At 41.4% G+C, this 18,137-nt stretch overlaps 1 protein-coding gene across 1 annotated transcript; it reads right to left on the bottom strand.

Annotated features, from left to right (window-relative positions):
- Positions 1–3,902: 3,902 nt before the first annotated feature.
- Positions 3,903–17,877, bottom strand: CRABP1 (cellular retinoic acid binding protein 1). The gene is made up of 4 exons (XM_068144371.1): positions 17,728–17,877; positions 17,029–17,207; positions 13,985–14,098; positions 3,903–4,223 (listed from the first exon to the last, which is right to left on the bottom strand). Exons 1-4 carry the CDS (start codon positions 17,795–17,797, stop codon positions 4,173–4,175), a joined length of 414 nt encoding a protein of 137 aa, XP_068000472.1. The 5' UTR covers positions 17,798–17,877; the 3' UTR covers positions 3,903–4,172.
- Between the last annotated feature and the right edge of the window lie 260 nt (positions 17,878–18,137).

Genomic DNA, 18,137 nt, shown 5'->3' with positions numbered 1-18,137 from the left:
AGAAAAGAAAAACAATACATGTTTTGTGAAAGTAACATAAGAACAAAGCATGGGAAATCAAAGAAAAATCCTAAAATGAACTCTTCTTGCCCTAGGGCAGAGATTGTGGCTGCTGTATCCTAGTTTTCAACTCATGTGGGGAAGTTTTGGTTTTCTGAAATGTTAAACGTGCCAAGTTGCTGCAGATGTCTGTATAAACCTTTCTTTGTTGTCAGTTAGTTATCTGAGGTCAATGCAGTGCACAGCATGGTCCCAAGCCTGCAAGCACATAGGTTGGGAGTTAGTTGCCTAAACACAGCCGTCTGTTACCCGCAGGTTTTGTCCCTGATTTGCTGCTGCCTCTCCACAGATAGGCACAGGTCTTGAGCAGAGTCTGTTTTGTATGCCAGATTTTGAAGATGTTGTGGACATCTAGAATATCTGTAGACACCTATGCTTTGGTAGCTCACTTGTACTGTCCATTCAACCAGCAGGACTGTTTAGACAACTGCATGAAAAAGCCTTTAGATTTCAGGGAGGAAGACTTCTCACCTTCTGAGCTATCTGTATCTTGCTGGCCTTGTGGGGAGAAATATCCTCAGATATAAATACTAGTATTCAATAAGATCACAGGGAAGAGTTCCCTAATGTGCTCACTTACATGGGCAGAAAGTTCTTGGCAGCAAAGCCTCAAAATCATTTGGTCCTCACCGTTCAACACTGGCAGACCCCAGAGGTCTACCTTTTTGGGCACAGAGATATGCAGCAGTAAATCAGCTGCCATCCAGGCAGAGGTGAGCTTTATTTGTCACCATTCTATGGTTGTAACTACTGAGTGCTTCCAGGTCAAGTGACAAAGTGCTAATTAGAACACAGCAGCATGAGAGGAAAGAAGTTCTGCTTGCACACTGATACATATAACTGTGATCTGGGCCCTAGGCCTGACTCCAGTGCTTGTTCCATCACAGGTCTGATTAAAAGATTAGTGATTCAGAAAGCATCTCTTTGCTTTGAATCTGGAAGACAATATCTATAAAATCCCTGGAGCCCTTTTCAGATATCCACGTGCTACCAAGTAATCAACAAAGCATTTGTGTAACCCCAAGGTGCTCCATTGTTCTGACACCTTTGCCTGTGAAAGTCTCTCTCTCTCCTATGTGCAGAGTGTAGCTGGCTGAAGCTTTCAGGATCCTGTCCTGCTAAGCAAATGTTTCACACTCAGACATTACAAGAGTTAAGTTTTTGCGGATGCCAGCTACAGTAACTCTACTCTATTTCCATCACCTCATCTAGGGAGGGGTGAACTCATGTTTTTTTTACAGAGAAAGTGGATAAAACTGTCTCCATTGGCTAGTCTGGCATTATTCAACATCCACATTCCCAAAGGAGCTTAATCTCAGCAGCAAAAAGAAAAGCCGGAGAAAACCGCAAGACTTTTGGCTAGTAAAATCATTCCAGATCCTTGTCTGCCTCAGTTTGAAGAGCTTTGAAATCCAGGAGGACTCACAAAATGTTTGGCCTTTGCACTGTTTCAACAGTGAGCTATAAAACTAATACCCTGGACCAATCCTAGACTCTATTCATATGAGTTTACCCATGCACCAGTAACCAATGTGCCTCCATGAGAGTCAATCAAGTGGTGAGGCTTCCACACTGAAATTACTGAAGAAAGGAACTTCTATCATGCCAGATGGCAAAGGAAGCTTAGGGGAACAGTTTTAATCCTGGCAGAAGAAAGTTCCCAGTTATGCAAGGTAGGTCATATCTCAAGGGCTGGTTTTAATCACAACCTCTACAAGCCAGTTACACAGCTCATGCTTTAGTATTTGGATAGTAGTTGCCAGCTGGATGGAAACTTGGCTTGGTCTTTTCCAGGTGATGGGAAAGCTTTCTGAAGGATATTTGCCTGAGCAGCACAACAGCTCAGCATGAGCCTTCCTAGAAATCAAACAGAAATCACTGCTTTTGTTAATGCACGCCCTTGCTCTAAACAGTGTAAGGTTCATATCAATACCTTGCTGAACACTCACAAACCATGCATCAAGGCTGCTTTAGACAAAGGTAGCAAAGGTAACTGCTAAGAGTAGTGTTTCTGGAATGTCAAAAGAGCTCTGCTTTGACTCTACTTTGACTCTACTGCTTGCCTCATCACCAGGTACCAGTCCAAACATCCCCAGAGCGCTCCACCTTCCAGGAGGTGGAGGTAAAGAACTCTACAATGTTAGTGGGCTGCTGTTGCTGTAAGATATGGCATGTGCCAGCATGTCCCGCAACACAGTGCTATTCACTTCTCAGCCTTGATGTGGCCAAAACACGTTTGTCTGCACCACTGAGAAGCTTTGAGCTAGCTCAGCCTGGCACTTTTTACAGAGTCCTTTTGGCACAGCAGGTCCAGATAACTCCTGGAATTTGTTTGGAAATAAAATCCAATTATTTAAATCTGAATCTTAAAAAAGATAGAAAATAAAGATAGATCACTGTCATTCTCCCTCAAAGTTTTGTTCTTACTGGGGGGTACCTTTAGCTGCATCCAAACCACAATGAACTAATTTCAGCCCATGCTTCGATGTGAGCTAACTTGCAGTGTATTTAATTGGTACAACTGAACCAAGGTCTTGGAAACAGGCTTGGGTTAAGTTTAAAGTGTGCAATGCAAAGATCCCCCTTTTCAAGTGAAATATCCTATCTTGAGCACTGATGGCAGACAAAGAAAGTGTGACCTTGTTAGAGCAAAGGTTTTTCTCTTGTTATGCTGCTGTGGGTCACCCTGCAAAATATAGAAGAGCTGGCTGATTTCTCCATAGGAGCCTGACAATCTTAGCAAAGGAGAATCCTCTGCATAGCTATGCAAGTGATGAAGAGACAAAGGAATTTGTTTTCTATGGATCATCCAAAGAATATCAAGATTTTCCCATTCTGAATATTGAGCACAGTCCAGTGAACAGGACATGTATTCTGCTAACACTCAATCTATTAAAAATCCTCTGTGACTGGGTGACATGAAGCAGATAATTATTCCTGCAATGCCGAAAGTTGGTCAGGTAAGCTTGGATATTGCACTGAAATAAGTAGTGTTCCTAGTCTCAGCCTCCAGGTATTTCCAAGGTGGAAGAACAGAGAGTTTCTGGTTCATTAGAGGAATGTCTGTTCTGCTTGAATCTAATACTTGGTAGTGCTGTGGCCAGAACTTTGAGCCAGAATAAATACATTAAATTTGGTGTTTCTTTAGTTCTTGAACTATGGCCCTAGTCTGTGAAATATTTAGTTGTTCAAAGAATGAAATATTGAGTCATCGAAAGTGCGAGCTGTAACACTGAGGGGGGGGTGAAGCCATTGGAAGTTCTCTCTGCTGCAGGTGAGAAGGCAGGAGAGAAGCAACTTTTCTCAGCTTTGTCTTTCTATAGCCCAAACTGGTCATGTCTGTTCAATTCTGCTGGCTTTCTGATTAGGCCTGAGGTGCTGGGGTACGGTGACAGTATTAGTGATGGTCACAGTGTTATTTGTCCTGTAGATACAGCTGGGTTTTGAACTTGGATAATGAGTGTCTCAACAGGAAAGGTTTGGGCACTCTTCAGCATTGCAACAGGAAAGAAGGTAAAGCTCTCTTCTTGTCTTGCCTGGTTCTGCTGAATGACAGGATACAGGAATTGTTCCTCAACAACTCTCCCAAGAAGGCAGGACAGAAGGAAGGAAAGCAGCAGAGCTCTGGCTTTGAGAGAGCAGCCTGCAGGTCTGCAAAAGGACTTGTAATTCACTTGCTCTCCCATACTTTGTGTTGACCCAGGAGGTGTTCCTTAACAGCACAGAGCTTGCCAACAGCAGTGAAACTCCACATTGACTTCAAGAGAGGGTAAAATGTGTTTTCAGTCCTAACTAAAGCACTGCTGGGTTTTATTTTAAAAACACCCCAAACCAGCTGTGAGTTAGGCCCAATAAGTTTAATAATTGATGAAACCATAGCAAGTGGCAACTACAAAATACAAAGCAGACACAGAAAATGATGGCATAGAAGTGGGAAGGAATAATGTCTGCGATGGAAAATGAAACAAAATACACTTAAGAGAGGGTCTGGGATCAGATATAACACACATGGTCACATACAACACTGCATTAGTAACAGCACACACAGATACTCATTATACTGGGGATTTTCACAGTTCTCCACTTCATCCCAGAAGAGAATTAAATTGCTTTTACTCTTTTACGTAAATTCTTGTGCACACAACATCATCAGCACCAAAGGTCTGGAAAAGAAATAGAAATCAATCAGAAGAGATGGAACCAGCAAACATTTAACATCACATTTAAATGCTATAGTACCTAGTTTTACAGCAGAAATACATTTTCCTCTGTCTTTTGACAGATGAGAATAAAGAAAGGAGTCATTTTGAAAGAGGAGTGCAATGTAAGAAACTTTTTTCCCCATGAACGATACGTTTTCTCAGAATGATAAATGATGCAGAAATTCCTTTTTCTATAGTTTGTTGACACACATTTATAAATAAACCTGAGAAAAGGAAAAGAATTTGGAATGTACTATTGTTACATTTCAAAACAGGGGCAGCACTTTGAACTGGAATTGCTGAGGGTGGAATTCAGATGGCATGTGTGAAAGGTCTTCTTTGATATTTGCAGGCATAAATGATTGTAGTTCAAATTAAGTCAGTGCAGCATTGCTGAAGACTGGGAAAATGTATGCATATACCCTGTAAACATAATGCTGCTGTTGAGTCACCATGTTGGAATACCAAAATTCCCTCTGCCAGGCTGTGATGTGAATAGTGTCAATCACAATCTTCTTTCAGGGTACTGTGATCTTAACCAATGAATTTGTTAATTATGATAGAATAGAATAGAATAGAATAGAATAGAATAGAATAGAATAGAATAGAATAGAATAAACCAGGTTGGAATAGACCTTCAAGATCATCGCGTCCAACCTATCATCCAACACCACCTAATCAACTTCTGAAAGTCCCTGACTTACTGGAGACTGTGTCCTATTATCATCCTGTTTCTTATACCAAATTCAGCTGTGCAGAGAACCTGGATTTTCCAGATACTTAGAGCTGGTGTTACATGATGTCATACCATTGCCTGGAACAGAATTGCAGATAGCCATTATAAATGGCTCTGTACTTCTGCAGTTAAAAAGCAACTCTACCACAGTACTGCAGTACAGATTATCAGGACATTGAGGCAAGACAGTGATTGTGGCATCTATCTGAGAAAGCCTCCTGAATCCCCAAGTGTTTGTATGCAGTTTCAGGTCTGTCAGGCTAAAATCTAAGCAATTAAACATGAAGGAAGTAATAGGTGCAAGAGTGAGGAAACAGACTGCAAAGAAAACATCATGTTGTGGACTTTCAGGTCCACTGACAGAGTCTTGAGCTTGCCACTAATGAGTTGTGTGAGGTGGGATGTTTGGCTCTAATAAATGCCAAGATCTCACTGAAAAATATAATTAAGAACTACCCTAGTGTGTTATGAACATTCAGCTGGACTCAATTTTGCTAAATGATTTCTACACCTGTTTTGGCCAGCACCTCTTTGAAAGGACTTGGCTTTAAAACTGACTCTGGCTTATATTCTGTTCACTTTATAGCAAAAAGTCTGTTAGCATTTTGGAAATACAGGCTTTGGGTTTATGCACATGAAGAGCTCATCCTATCAATCTTTATAAACATTTTTAACTTATACATGAAAATGTCTGAGAATTAACATTAAAGGATGCAGACAGTTCTCTTCTGCCCACATCACCAGCTGCAAATACCTTTACGATGGCTTCCTCTAACATTTCCACAATTTTACACAAAGGTGAAACTATTTTGGCAGGAGTTTTGCCAGAGTAAGCAAGTCAAGGCTGATTCCATTCAGGGCTTGAGGCTGTCTGTGGAGACTGGAAGGCCATTGTGACAGTGATTGTCATTCCATGGTACATTCAGGAACTGCAAAGCACAGCAAAGTTTGGAACCCCTGCTGCTGTTTCAACATAGATCATAAATAATAGCAAACCAGTCTTTATGGAGTGTTCTTCAAGAGCTGGCATGGTTGCAGCCTGACAGTTGGAGCTGCACGGCTATGCAGCCGCATATTGTGATGTGAGTGCATGCCACATTAGCCAGTTCTAATGAGAAAGGCTGCAGCAGCAGATTGCCAAAACTCTTGTAACCTCCCTAGTAAAATTATGTCTGTTCTTCTGGGGAAACTAACAATAACCTTCTTCCCTAATCCTGTGCAACAGCAGTTATTCTCACAACAGGTCAATAGTTGTACTGAGAGGGAACACTGCAGGGAAGAACAGACTGAAATAGATGTGATCCATACTGCAGGTCTGTCCTAAGGTGCCACTGTAGGTCAGAGTGAAATTCTAAGTGTCCAGTTCTGAGACCGAGCAAAGCTTGCTCCTAAAAGCTCAGCGTAGTCTGACTGGCTGCTTGCTTGCAAGAGCTGCAGGAGGGAGTGTGAAAATGAAGATATACGTTTGTGGAGGAAGCAAAAAGAAATTGTAACTTCCTGGGAAAGCTCAGTTACATAGCTGCCTCCAGAATGCATTGCAGAGGCAGCAGGACTGACTGTTATGCACTCACAGAGTCACAACTTGGTACACTTGGGACGAAGTGTAATGGCTGTTTGTTTTGTACTTCCAACATTCATATGGATTTCTGGGCTCTTGAAAACCTCTTGCAAAGGACTGCATTCAAACTGCCCTGTCAGGATAAAAATTAAGTGCAGAAAACATGGACATACCCCAATACACAGTACTGTCAATCAGATGCTATACACAAGGATTGTCATTCTCTGCAACACACCAGTCTCACAGTCTGGAAAATCACTATGGTTTAACACAATCACATCTTTCAGTTTAGATCATAATGAGATAAAATGCATGGAAACCCCAATTACAGTTACTCTGGAGTACCATGTAGCCACTGGTACCTTCTCAAACAGCCATGCATCCTTTCTTTGAACACTTAACTTCTGTTATGTGGCCTCTGACCTGTTCCAGGAATGAGATGCATTTTTTAGCACTTAGATTTTATACCTCATACCCATTCAGATGGCTAGCAACCTAATTCCATACTGAAACACAAATAAATGCCTTTGACTGTCAGGGCTATGTACATGGTTTAAATATAGACATGTAAAAGGCGTTTCCCTACCTTCCTAGCATTGTTGATAAAACTCCACTAAATGTTGCTAAACAAAGCAAAGAGGAAGATGTCCAAACTTGCTGCATTCCTTCTCTTGTGGTTACTCACAGAAATATCTAAAGTACAGCTAAGCCCAAATCAAAAGGCTGCTAGTCCTCTATCCTTCACACTAAAATCCTTGTATTCAGGGTAGGATGAAGCAGTTTAGTGTCCATGGTTCTAATTCTAGATGGGAAAGAAGTCATAGTTCCTGTCAGAACAAGCAGACTTTAAAGATTTCCATGACCTAAAGGAGTAGGATGTCCTAATAAAGACAAAGACCAAGCAGCCTTGGCTATTTGGTGGTGAAGTTTCAGCAGAGAACAAAAAATAAAAGTGCAACACTACCAAACTGCAATCCAAATCTAATGAGAAGATGCAGGATTTTCAAACACTACCTTCTCACTGGCTTGCAAAGGTCCCACTCATCATACAAAATGCTACAAGGCAGGGCTTCTATCTAAATGTGGATTTTAAATGTGCAATCACTGCAAATTACAGAACTGTTTTCTTCACTTGGCTTGTTGTAATCTGTAGCTAAGAGTCCAAAAGCACACTGTGAACAAAGCCCTGCACAGGAGTATAATCCAATAAATTGACCTTTCCCAGTTCACTCAAAATCTGATGACAACTGACATCACTGGAGATTAAAGGAGAATTACAGGGCAGTAATACATTACTGTATAAGTAAATCTTCTTTTTGAAGGCACACTGTATAATTAGGAAGACTGTCACTGAAACAATCACTTGAGGAAGATTACTTCTGCCAGTGTATGCAAAACCCCCGTTATCTGCTCAGAACTGACTAACCTGCAAAGCTCCTTGCAAAAGGAAGATAGAATACATCAGCAAACAAATGGAGAAGAGAAAATATTACTTCAAAGATTCCTCAGAAAAGGCTTTGTCCATGCACATAGAATACATCAGCAAACAAACGGAGAAGAGAAAATATTACTTCGAAGATTCCTCAGAAAAGGCTTTGCCCATGCACAAACTTCTACATTATGCAGGATAAAGATATAAAACTTCAGAATAAAGGCATATTGCATTGTTTCCTTTCTCCTTCTGACTACCATAACATTTTATGGAAGAATTTGATCATTACAGAGATGTAGTCACAGAAGGTGTAGCACCCAGCTTTCAAACTTGGGTATTAATAGCAAATCACCCTATACAGAACCTCACTCTGCAGGATATCAATCAACAGGACTATGTAAAGTCAAGTAATTTATCAAGGTACCTAAATGTTAGTATTTGTGTTTGAGAACTGCCATTCCCCAGAGTCAGGCAGCAAATTAATTACAGAGGTAAGAACATGAGAAAATGGTACCTTCCATAGTCTGGGAAGCCAGTACCCAGCAAACATTCAAACTACATCTGCTATTCTAAGAGAGTATGTACAGGATCTAATGCTTCCAAGACGCAAATGGCTTTGACTTCTTTCTCTGCTTACAGGTTTGGGATGTGTGACCCAGACCAGGCTATACTAGCAGGGGCAGCAGATCCCTAAGCCCCCTGTAAATCTGCTCATAGTAAATAGTAAATTAAAGCATGAGGTCCATGCAGCACATTAGTTCCATGCATTATTACAGGCTTATGAACTTTGATCATGACTGCTTTAACAAGGTCAGCAGCAAACCCTGCCACTGACCTCAGTATGAGCAAACTCTCCTTTTGATAACTGAAAAACTTCAAAAACCATAGAAAAGTTAAAAACTTAGGCTTGATGAAAGGCCTAGGCACCTCAAAAATCGCAGCATTTGGCTGCAAAGTATCTTTATAAACTCGCAGTGACCTTTCTCACCTACTATGTTTAATTTTAAAAGCCAGCCATATAATTTAAAAAATGTTCACTCACTCATCTAGGCTCCACAGTTCACCAGTTTTAATCAACCACAGCGTGATTTTTCTGGGGAGGTAACACAGAATAGAAACCATGCTTGAAACCCCCCTAATGTTCTGATCTTTGACCCTTGCTATAATTGATTCTGAGAATCCCTGTGTGATAGGTGAACTGTGTAAAATGTGGTCTGAGGCTGTTTTTAAAGCCCCTCTTCAGTAATCATCCACTTTTAAATGTTTGTGTGTTACAGATTAAACTAAAACCTATAGAGACATAAGGTGCCATGAAAGCAGCAATGCAGATCAAGTCTGAATATAAATGTTTCTGATTTGAATAGCTCACATTTGGAAACAGCATCCTTTAACTTTGTAAAGAGCAGACCTTTTGTTCTTCTGACTTACACAAGTGATTGATAGCTCATTAATGTCCCTGACAAAAACAGGCAGCAACGGCAAAAACATTGTAGCATATAGAAGAAAAGAAAAGCATATAAGAATAGTCTTAATCTCAGACCTTAATTTTCAGACAAGTAAAGGAACTATATATTTTTGTCTTCTATTCTGATCTTTATTGCTCAACTATCCAAGTATAGTTCATGAATGTGGAGCTGTAAATACAGCTATTCTGTCTCTCTGTGTGCTTTACGGTCTTAAAGTACAACATAATCTAAAGATACAGTCAAGGCAAACAAATGTGGACCTCGATGAGGATCTACCCTTTTCACCCTCCCTTGCTTGCATATTCCCTGTCATTTCTTATCTACATTGTTCAGTACTTTGAAAAATGCATCACTGAAATCCCAGCAAGAGCATCACATGAGATTAGAATAAACAGCACTGATGGATGTAGTTGCAACGTTCTAACACATTCACTGCACTTTTTCTACAACACAGAGCTTCATCCTTCTTCCCTTACACAGCTGAAAGGATTCCTTTTCTAACAGGAATTTAGACCTACATCTGCCATTGTATAAGCCAAATATTATTTCCATTACTAATAAGAGTAATCTTCTCCACACTGCAGGTACCTAAGGAGAATGAAAGGCAAATTTAACTGGTACCTGAAGGTAAAGAAAACCTTCAGTGACTAGTTTGTTCCCAGCATTTGCGTACCAGAGGACATGATGTGACATAGAAGACCATTGTATTGCTCCAAGGGAATATCTTGAAGAACATAAAGAATTCTTTTTCTGGTAATTATACAGTAATATGGTTTTCATTTTAGCTCTGTGGTAGTCATGACAAGTCAACACTGGTTTTTTTTCCATTATATGTGATAATAAATGCATTTTATTTAGCATGCTGTGTTGAGGAGAAAAATATATCCTTCCACTAGGAAAGTGTCATAATCAAATGGACCCCTAAGCAATCCAGCATATTAGATCAAAATTATGTGGCAAAGCTCCAACATTTATGTGCACCCAGTATTAGCAGAGTAAAACTCATTCCCTACCCCCTGCCTATTGCCCCAAGCATTTTTTCTGTTCATGCCTCAATCTAACAATTTAGATTGGAGTATGAGCTTTCTTAATTTCTTCTGCAAATGCACGCAATAGCTAGAGAGACTCGAGATTTTTTGTTAGATTTCTTTATCCAAAGAAGCAGGAACAGATACTATGAGAATAAGTATCAGCCTTACAGAGCTCCTGAACTGCTGCAGACATCTATAACTTCACAAGAACGTGGCTTCCTTCTGCTTATTTAAGGCTCGCTGCCAGCATGGAAATAGGGAAAGCTTACCAAAGCACATCAGAAAGAGTATAGGAATAGAAATACTTCTTGGGTAAGTAGAGAAGTTTGAGAAGTCTGAAGATGGAAATTATTAAATGTTGGAGGAAATATGGGCAGCAAAACTGATTGAGAAGGAATTTCAGGTCCTAAAGTACCCTAACAAAGCTGAAAGAAGGTGAGAGAAGAAAGGATAAAACAAAGAAAGATCTCTTCTTCTGACTGTGATCTTGGTTTTGAAGAAGTAAGTTGTAAGTGGAGTTTTGAAGACTCATATCCAGTGAAAACTTCCAGGCATAAAATTAAATAATCTAAGATGAATCTTTCTTCACAGGAGTGCTGAAAAACTTAAACACAATTGAGAGGCAAGAGATCAAAAGGGACCACAGGGTCTTCTAACCAGGAGATCCTAGTCATACTTTGTTCCCTGTTACAGCTGGAGAACAAACCAGAGCCAATCTTCTCATATAGTGTAGCCTTTACAACCCAAATAATGATCTGGAAGGAATATTCTGTGGTTCTAAAATTAAAGGCCACAGTAATGAAAATGTAGCTTCCCTTTCCCTTTTCTATTTTCCTCCAAACAATAGAACCTTTTGCAGCCTTCCAGAAGGGTTAATTTTGGCCAGCTGAACTTCTCCAAAGGACCAGAGACATCACATTCACCATCATTACTCCTAGAAACATCATTGCTGAGCTTTAGAGTGTCAGAAGATTTTGAACATGCATACCTATGTATTTAAAAGATGAGTACATTCAGTGCCATCAGATGTCATGAGGGGCTTGAAAATCTTTGTCCTGAGGACCAAGTAATGTCCTAATACTTAATAAAGCCAAAAAGACTATTATGGTCCAGAGTTGGAAAATGGAACTGCATATCAAACTAAATAGTAAAAGAGAGAATGATTCTGGATCATCATATGTTTTCATAATGGCCATGGTAAAATTATACATTACAACCAATGAACACTGGAGGAGAGGGCAAGAGGATCAGTCTGGGGAATCAGAAACCAGGAAAATTACTTGGGATCATTATCAGCTGAGCATGAGTTTCCAAAGAAGAGTTAACAAAGTCTTTGCATATAAATTAGAATAGTTTCAGGTAGGAGTAGGGAGATGAAATCACCAATGTATCAGGTGCTAGTGTGATTGTTAGCAGAACGGTGTGTGTGGTTCTGGTGTTTAGAGGAAAGGACAGTTTAGAAAGGAAACTGATAAACAGGAGGGGGTTAGCAGCAAAGAATGATTCAAACAAAGCTTGCTTTATGTTGAAGAACTCAAGGTCTACCAATGGTTTAGCTTAACAAGAAGGTTGTTCCAAGAAGTGGCATGAGTAGTGTTGTTAAGAGAAGTATTTGAAACAGCAAACTTTAGGCATATTATTTAGGTTCTTTTATACACAATACCTAATGACTGGAAGATTAGATTAGACAATATACAGATGAGAAATAATATATGTATTTTAATGGCAAGGAAATTAACTAGTAAAATGATTGCTCAAAAGTTGTGATTGAGTTCCTATAATGGGAAATACTTTAATAGGAAGGAAGTTTTTCCAATTTAGATCCTAATTTAAAAATCAATTAATTCAGAAAAGCTCAACAGACTTCATTGCACAAGAAAAAAAAAAAGAAAAAAAAAAGTTATGTGGCTTTAGAATGCTTGAGTCACTCTAGTTTCTTGACCAACCTCATTCTTCTTCCCCAGCAGCGTTAAGTTCACATTGCTCATTGCAGGAGGTAATTGTGTTACGACTGGCTTTCTTGCTTTGCTTGGAGCAGTTTGCTTTGTTTAACTAACAGCTGCCTCCCTAGTTTAGTGCTTAAATTAATTTTTCTTTTTTCTAAAAAATAGGTATTGTTAGAAAGCTGGGAAAACTATAGTTGAGAATATGTATCTGCCTACTGCATTACACAGAAATGTGAAGCTAAGATCAAAGTATTTTGCCTCCTGAAGTTTTTGGGTAATATGAAGAGTTCCAGTGATTGAGCAAAAGAAATTATCCAGACCTGGAGTATTCATTCAAGAGAAGCCAGTGTGATTTCACTAACAACATACACCTCCTCATAAGGGGTGGGTGAACTGTTCCAGGATGTCTGGAATAATATTAATACCTTAAAAGCTTTTTGTTTATACTTGGTTAGATTTGGGCCCTGGTTTTGTTTCAGATGCAATCTTAATAACAGAGCTCCAACTGCTTTAGAGAAACACTGGGAAGCCTGTTTGTTTTTTAAAGTACAGAGGTTTAGTCAGTGTGATAGTTTGAAATAAAAGCTCCTTGCTTTGAAGTTTTCTTACCCATCACTCCAGCAGCCTGTCTTCCATGCCCAAACTGATGAGGCGTAACAGTCTAATCAACTATTTATCTGGAATTCACTAGTAAGAACATGTGCAATAAAATGACTCTGAACTCAAGTTGAACTGTGCTTCTTGTAACTCAGAGAAACTGTGTCTATCCAGTTCTGGATATTGTTTCATTAATGTAGAGGGACTGCTGAGGAAACACCCAGTGAAGAGAACTCAACCCTAACAGAAGTAAGTGCAATATAAATAAATAAACTGCACATGATTCATGGTGTAAATGGTGAGGCAGTCACAGAGGTACTGCTCAGAATGCCTTCAGTAACCCTGCTGCCATATGGAAAGTCACACAGTACTGAGTAAAGGGACGCTTGCTGGCAGCATATGTGGAAATCCATGTATTTCTAAGAAACACAGGAAGGCAATTCTGAAATGGATTCAGAAATTGGGGAAGGAATTATATGTTCTTCATAAACAGAATTAAATTAGAGCATACTAACAACATGCCACACCTTTCCTGCTGTACATCATGTGATCACAGATAAGAAGCAACATATTATGCACATGTATAAAAAGAAGGTTCCCCAGAAATGAGGTCAAATGCTCCAGAGAAAATCAGCAATAAATCAGGCAAGGTCTTAGGTGGTGGTATGAACTTACATAGCAGAAATGGCCTGTTCGTGATTATTCTACCACAGCAAAAGTTATAGCATCAAAATGCAAGCAAGAACCTGCATACTTGTTCTTAAACAAACAAATAAACAAACAAACAAGCACATTTAAAAGTAAAGGGGGAAAGGTGATGCATGGATTGTACTGTAGAGGAGTTTGAAAATGAGTTTTGCACATGGATTTAAGTAAGGAAAAATAGTAAGTAATGCAACTTGGTAACAAAAAATGGTTAATATGGTGCATGTATTGAGTGGGTTCAAGGTTCTTACCAAAATCAGCTCATCATTAGCTAATTCTCGAGTCCAGTATGTTTTGGGGCCATCTCCCTCAATAAGAGTTTGTTTGCAATAGATCTTGTTTTCATTCTCCCAAGTAGCCAAACTCTGCAGGAAAGAAAACCATTAGGAATAACATTAATTATATTCCCCAGCAGCGTGAGACAGAGAGACAACAATGAGCAGTAGTGAGAATGATTGCTGCAGTAAAGGAGCAACACATAGGCAGATAAAGGCAAAGGGAAAAAGACATCAGTGGAAAGTGGTGAAATTAAGACTAAGGTGTGAGGGGGCATTTTAGAAATAGGTATCAAGCCAAGTGTAAAGGTGTCTTTTCAGTGTAAAATCACACCTGGTTCCAAATTTAAAAGTCTCCCAATTATCACAAAATGTTTTCTTCACATAAAGAGTGATTGCCCATTGGAATGGGCTGCCCAGGGAGATGGTGGAGTCACCATCCCTGGAAGTTTTTAAAATAAGACTGAATGAGGAACTTAGTGCCATGGTTTAGTTGATTAGATGGAGTTGGGTGATAGGTTGGACTTGATGATCTCAAAGGTCTTTTCCAACCTGGTTAATTCTGTGATTCTGTGATGTTGAAAACTGTAATTTAGTAGCATGTGATAATGCAGTGTCTGCATTCACAATCATCTTTCTAACCATGTGGTTTGACCTGACATGCTATTTTTATCACTACAGAGTCCTCTTAGTGTAAAATCATAAAGAATGCTATGTATCATGTTATGGTCATAAATAATGCAGTATTTCTCACTTACAGCCTTTCATGGTACATGGCACTGTGCCAAGTTAACTGTCTGTAACACACAGTGCTAACAGACTACAATCAATCACAACTGAATTAAAGAAACTTTGTTAGAGTTCTAGTATTTGCAATACCACTTTTTTAAGGTTGTGGTCTGGATATTGAAATACCCTTGGGCGTTTTTCAAAGCATTTTAATAATGACTATGAAACCATCACCAAAAAAAAACCCAAACCAAACCAAACAAAACAACCCCCCCCCAAAAAACCCACCCACACCCCATACATAGGATTGTACTAGGCAAGCCCTGACTCTGTCACTCTTCATTCTAGCACTGAACTTATTCTACAGTGCAATGGAACAGCTGTGCAGAAGGATGCCCTGTGATGAATGTGCAAGTAATGGCTTTATAACTAGCACATGGGAGACATTCATTAGTCTGTGATCATATACATATACAAATATATATACACATATACATGTTCATAAACACAGCAAGTCAACATTTCCCGGACTTTCCAAGGAAAAAAACCCCAATCTTTACTTGGATTTTAAATGAGCTGTTTACTTTATGTATATTTTTCTAAACAATAGATTTTGAAGCCAACAAGCCATCTCAAAAGGCAGTTACAGAAGCTATGCCTTGCTCTACAACTACACAACTCACTCTTTGTCCGTATGAACAATAGATCAAGCTAGTTGGAAGAAAGAAACCTTGCACCCCATAAAGTGTATCAAAATCTATGACCAGTCAGCAATTTTGCCAGATATTGCAAATTACATTCTGAAGTATTATTTTATTATCTGTCATTTTCTACTCTGTGGCCAGATCTTGGTTATGTACACACAGCAGCACAACTTATTCCTGAGAGTGGACTATAAATAATTTCACAACACATGGAAAAAATTTACTACTCCACAAAACACATTTCTTTCAGATTTTTCCAATGTTCATAGCTCACAGCTGAAATTATTGTTTTTCCATCTGCAGTAATAAATCCTTCTCTAGAAAGCGGGTCACATTTATTGTGTATGCATTATGCATGAAGACACTGAAGTACTACTTTTGCCAAACAAGATGAATTAACAAAGCCAGCAACGTTTCCCGAACAAACTATTAAATACATGATAACTCATCCAACTGAACAAGTGGGTGTTCTAAACAGTCACTGGCTCCCAGAATCTGCCTCCCCTTTTCTCAAATTAAAATTCAGAGAAATTGCACCCAAGACAGTAAGTTCTGAATCTGTAGTCATGCAAATGGTCTCAGAATCTGGCCCAAGAATTAGCAGAGATCACATTTTGGAAAGTAGATTATTTCACCATTATAGCATACTTTTAAAACTGTATTCTCATTTGGGACTATCTTCTGATACTCTTTATTCATACTTCCATTGCAAGTGGGAGACATAAGTGCCTGAGGAATGGATCACTACCTCATGCCTTTGATAACTTTTCTCAAAAGACAGCTATGATCACAGCCCAGTTCTCCAATACCCCACACCTCAGGAGGTATCTACACCAGCAAGAAGCCAACATCAGACACTGCCGACTTCAAGTCCCTTCCATGGACAAATAAGTGGTGACAAAGGTAGAGAGGCAGGGGCTCACACATGGAATCAAGCCCCAAGCACCTCAATTAACACCCTCTAGCACACTTCTGCACAAGGAGATGGTTTAATTATGGCTGGTACAACACCAGCTGAAAGTCTGTCTTAGATTGCTAAAGATCAGCAAACTGGAGACATTCACTTGCAAGGAAATGAAAGAGGATTTCAGCCCCAGACTACCAACATTCAGGGGTCCTTCTTGAGAATTCAGCTGATTCAGTTAAGGACAAAGGTTATGTCAGGTTTGTGCACTAAATCCTAACTCAAGGTCTTTCTTGCTCCACTCTTCTCCATGTTCCTATCAGAGACACAGGCTGGGGAGAGCTTTCACTGCAGCAGAGGTCTCCAGAGGAGTGGGAAGGAAAAAGAGCTGGGCAAACCCTTGTCAGCCAAGGAGCTGACAGGAAGGTACTTAACTCTGCATTTTGGACCCATCATGCTCTGTTTTCAAATTTCAATTTTACCGTGAAGGAGGGATAATGACATATGAGGGACGAGACATGTTAACCACCAAGATCCTCTCAAAGAGTGTGTCCGCGAGGGTGAGGGTGAAGGGCAGCAATGGCACTGTCTAGGTACACCAGCAGCATATGTATTTCTCCCGTATAAAAAAAACTCGGTACCATATACATACACAAACACACACGTCCCATGTTTCCTCCTACCCTGCACTTCCGTCCATCCACAGTCTCCTCCTCAAAGCTCTCTCCGATTTTGAAATTGATCTCAGTGGTGCGGACAGTGGTGGACGTTTTGATGTAGAACTGGTCCCCGTCCTGGCGGATCTCCACGTGGGGTTTGGAGGCGGCAGCCACAGCCACCTTCCTGAGCATGGCATTGACACCTGGGCAAAGTGGGGGAGGAAGCAGAGCCTAAGGTCGCCAGCCATGCCCCGGGCTGAGCTCTCCAAGCACCGCGCAGATCGCGTCGGAGCGAGGGGTCGGCGGCGACCGCAGCGGCGGCGCGAACCCGAGCACCGCGAGTAGCCCCGTGACAGAGCTCGGGGCAGCCGTAAGGGAGCTGTGGCCCCGGCGGGCTCTGCGCGGGTGGCAGCTGCGGCTCCTGCCAGGATCCCCGTGGCAGAGCGCGGCAGGAGCCGCCGGGACAGCGGCAACCCGGATGCGTCCTGTGGCAGGGCTACCGGGCACTCGCAGGTAAGGCTCTGGCAGCGCCCCGGGCAGGGCTCACAGCTTTCCCCTGCGCCGGCAGGAGGCTCTCCCGCCCGCGGACAGAGCCATCCCGGGTGCCTGGTCCCGGAGGCCCCGGGCACCATAGCGCGGCTTCGGCTGCAGCCCCATTCCCTTGTCTCCTTCCCGCAGGACACAGCCCCGGGCTGCCTGCCGCCGGGTTCCCCGGCGCCTCACCCAGCGCCTTGAGGAGCTCGTCGAAATTCTCGCTGCTCTTCATCTTCCAAGTGCCGGCGAAGTTGGGCATGGTGGGGCAGGCGCGGCGGACAGCGGCAGGGATGCGGCGCTGCTGCTCTGTCTCCGGCTCAGGCACCTTGTGAGCGGGAGCGGGGCGGACCGCGGCGGCAGCTGGGAGAGCGGGTCACACCCACCCGGCCCCCCACCCCTCCGCCCGGGGCTAGCACCACGTAGCCAAGCAGCCGGCCACCCCCCAGCCATGGCCATCCATCCATCCATTCATCCATGCATCTTGCCATCCATCACTCCCTGGCTGCCTGCCTTGCAGCCTGCCAGCTGCCTCCTCGGGCTTCCCAGCAAGGACAGCCCGACTGTCACTTGTCCCACAGTTGAGGTGGACCTTAACTTCT

This window comes from Melanerpes formicivorus, unplaced genomic scaffold (genome assembly GCF_026170545.1).
Source record: "Melanerpes formicivorus ecotype bairdi unplaced genomic scaffold, bMelFor1.0.p_v2 SCAF_10, whole genome shotgun sequence".
In the NCBI taxonomy this organism is placed as follows: Eukaryota; Metazoa; Chordata; class Aves; order Piciformes; family Picidae; genus Melanerpes; species Melanerpes formicivorus.
The sequence above is the reverse complement of the archived record's forward strand: the minus strand, read 5'-3'. Positions and strand labels throughout refer to the sequence as shown.

Excerpts from the sequence above, each read along its gene's own strand:
- CRABP1 (XM_068144371.1), bottom strand. The coding sequence starts at position 17,797 with ATGCCCAACTTCGCCGGCACTTGGAAGATGAAGAGCAGCGAGAATTTC. Across the intron at positions 17,208-17,727 it reads CGAGCTCCTCAAGGCGCTGG|GTGTCAATGCCATGCTCAGG; the intron begins GTGAGGCGCCGG and ends CACTTTGCCCAG. Across the intron at positions 14,099-17,028 it reads TGGATGGACGGAAGTGCAGG|AGTTTGGCTACTTGGGAGAA; the intron begins GTAGGAGGAAAC and ends TCTTTCCTGCAG.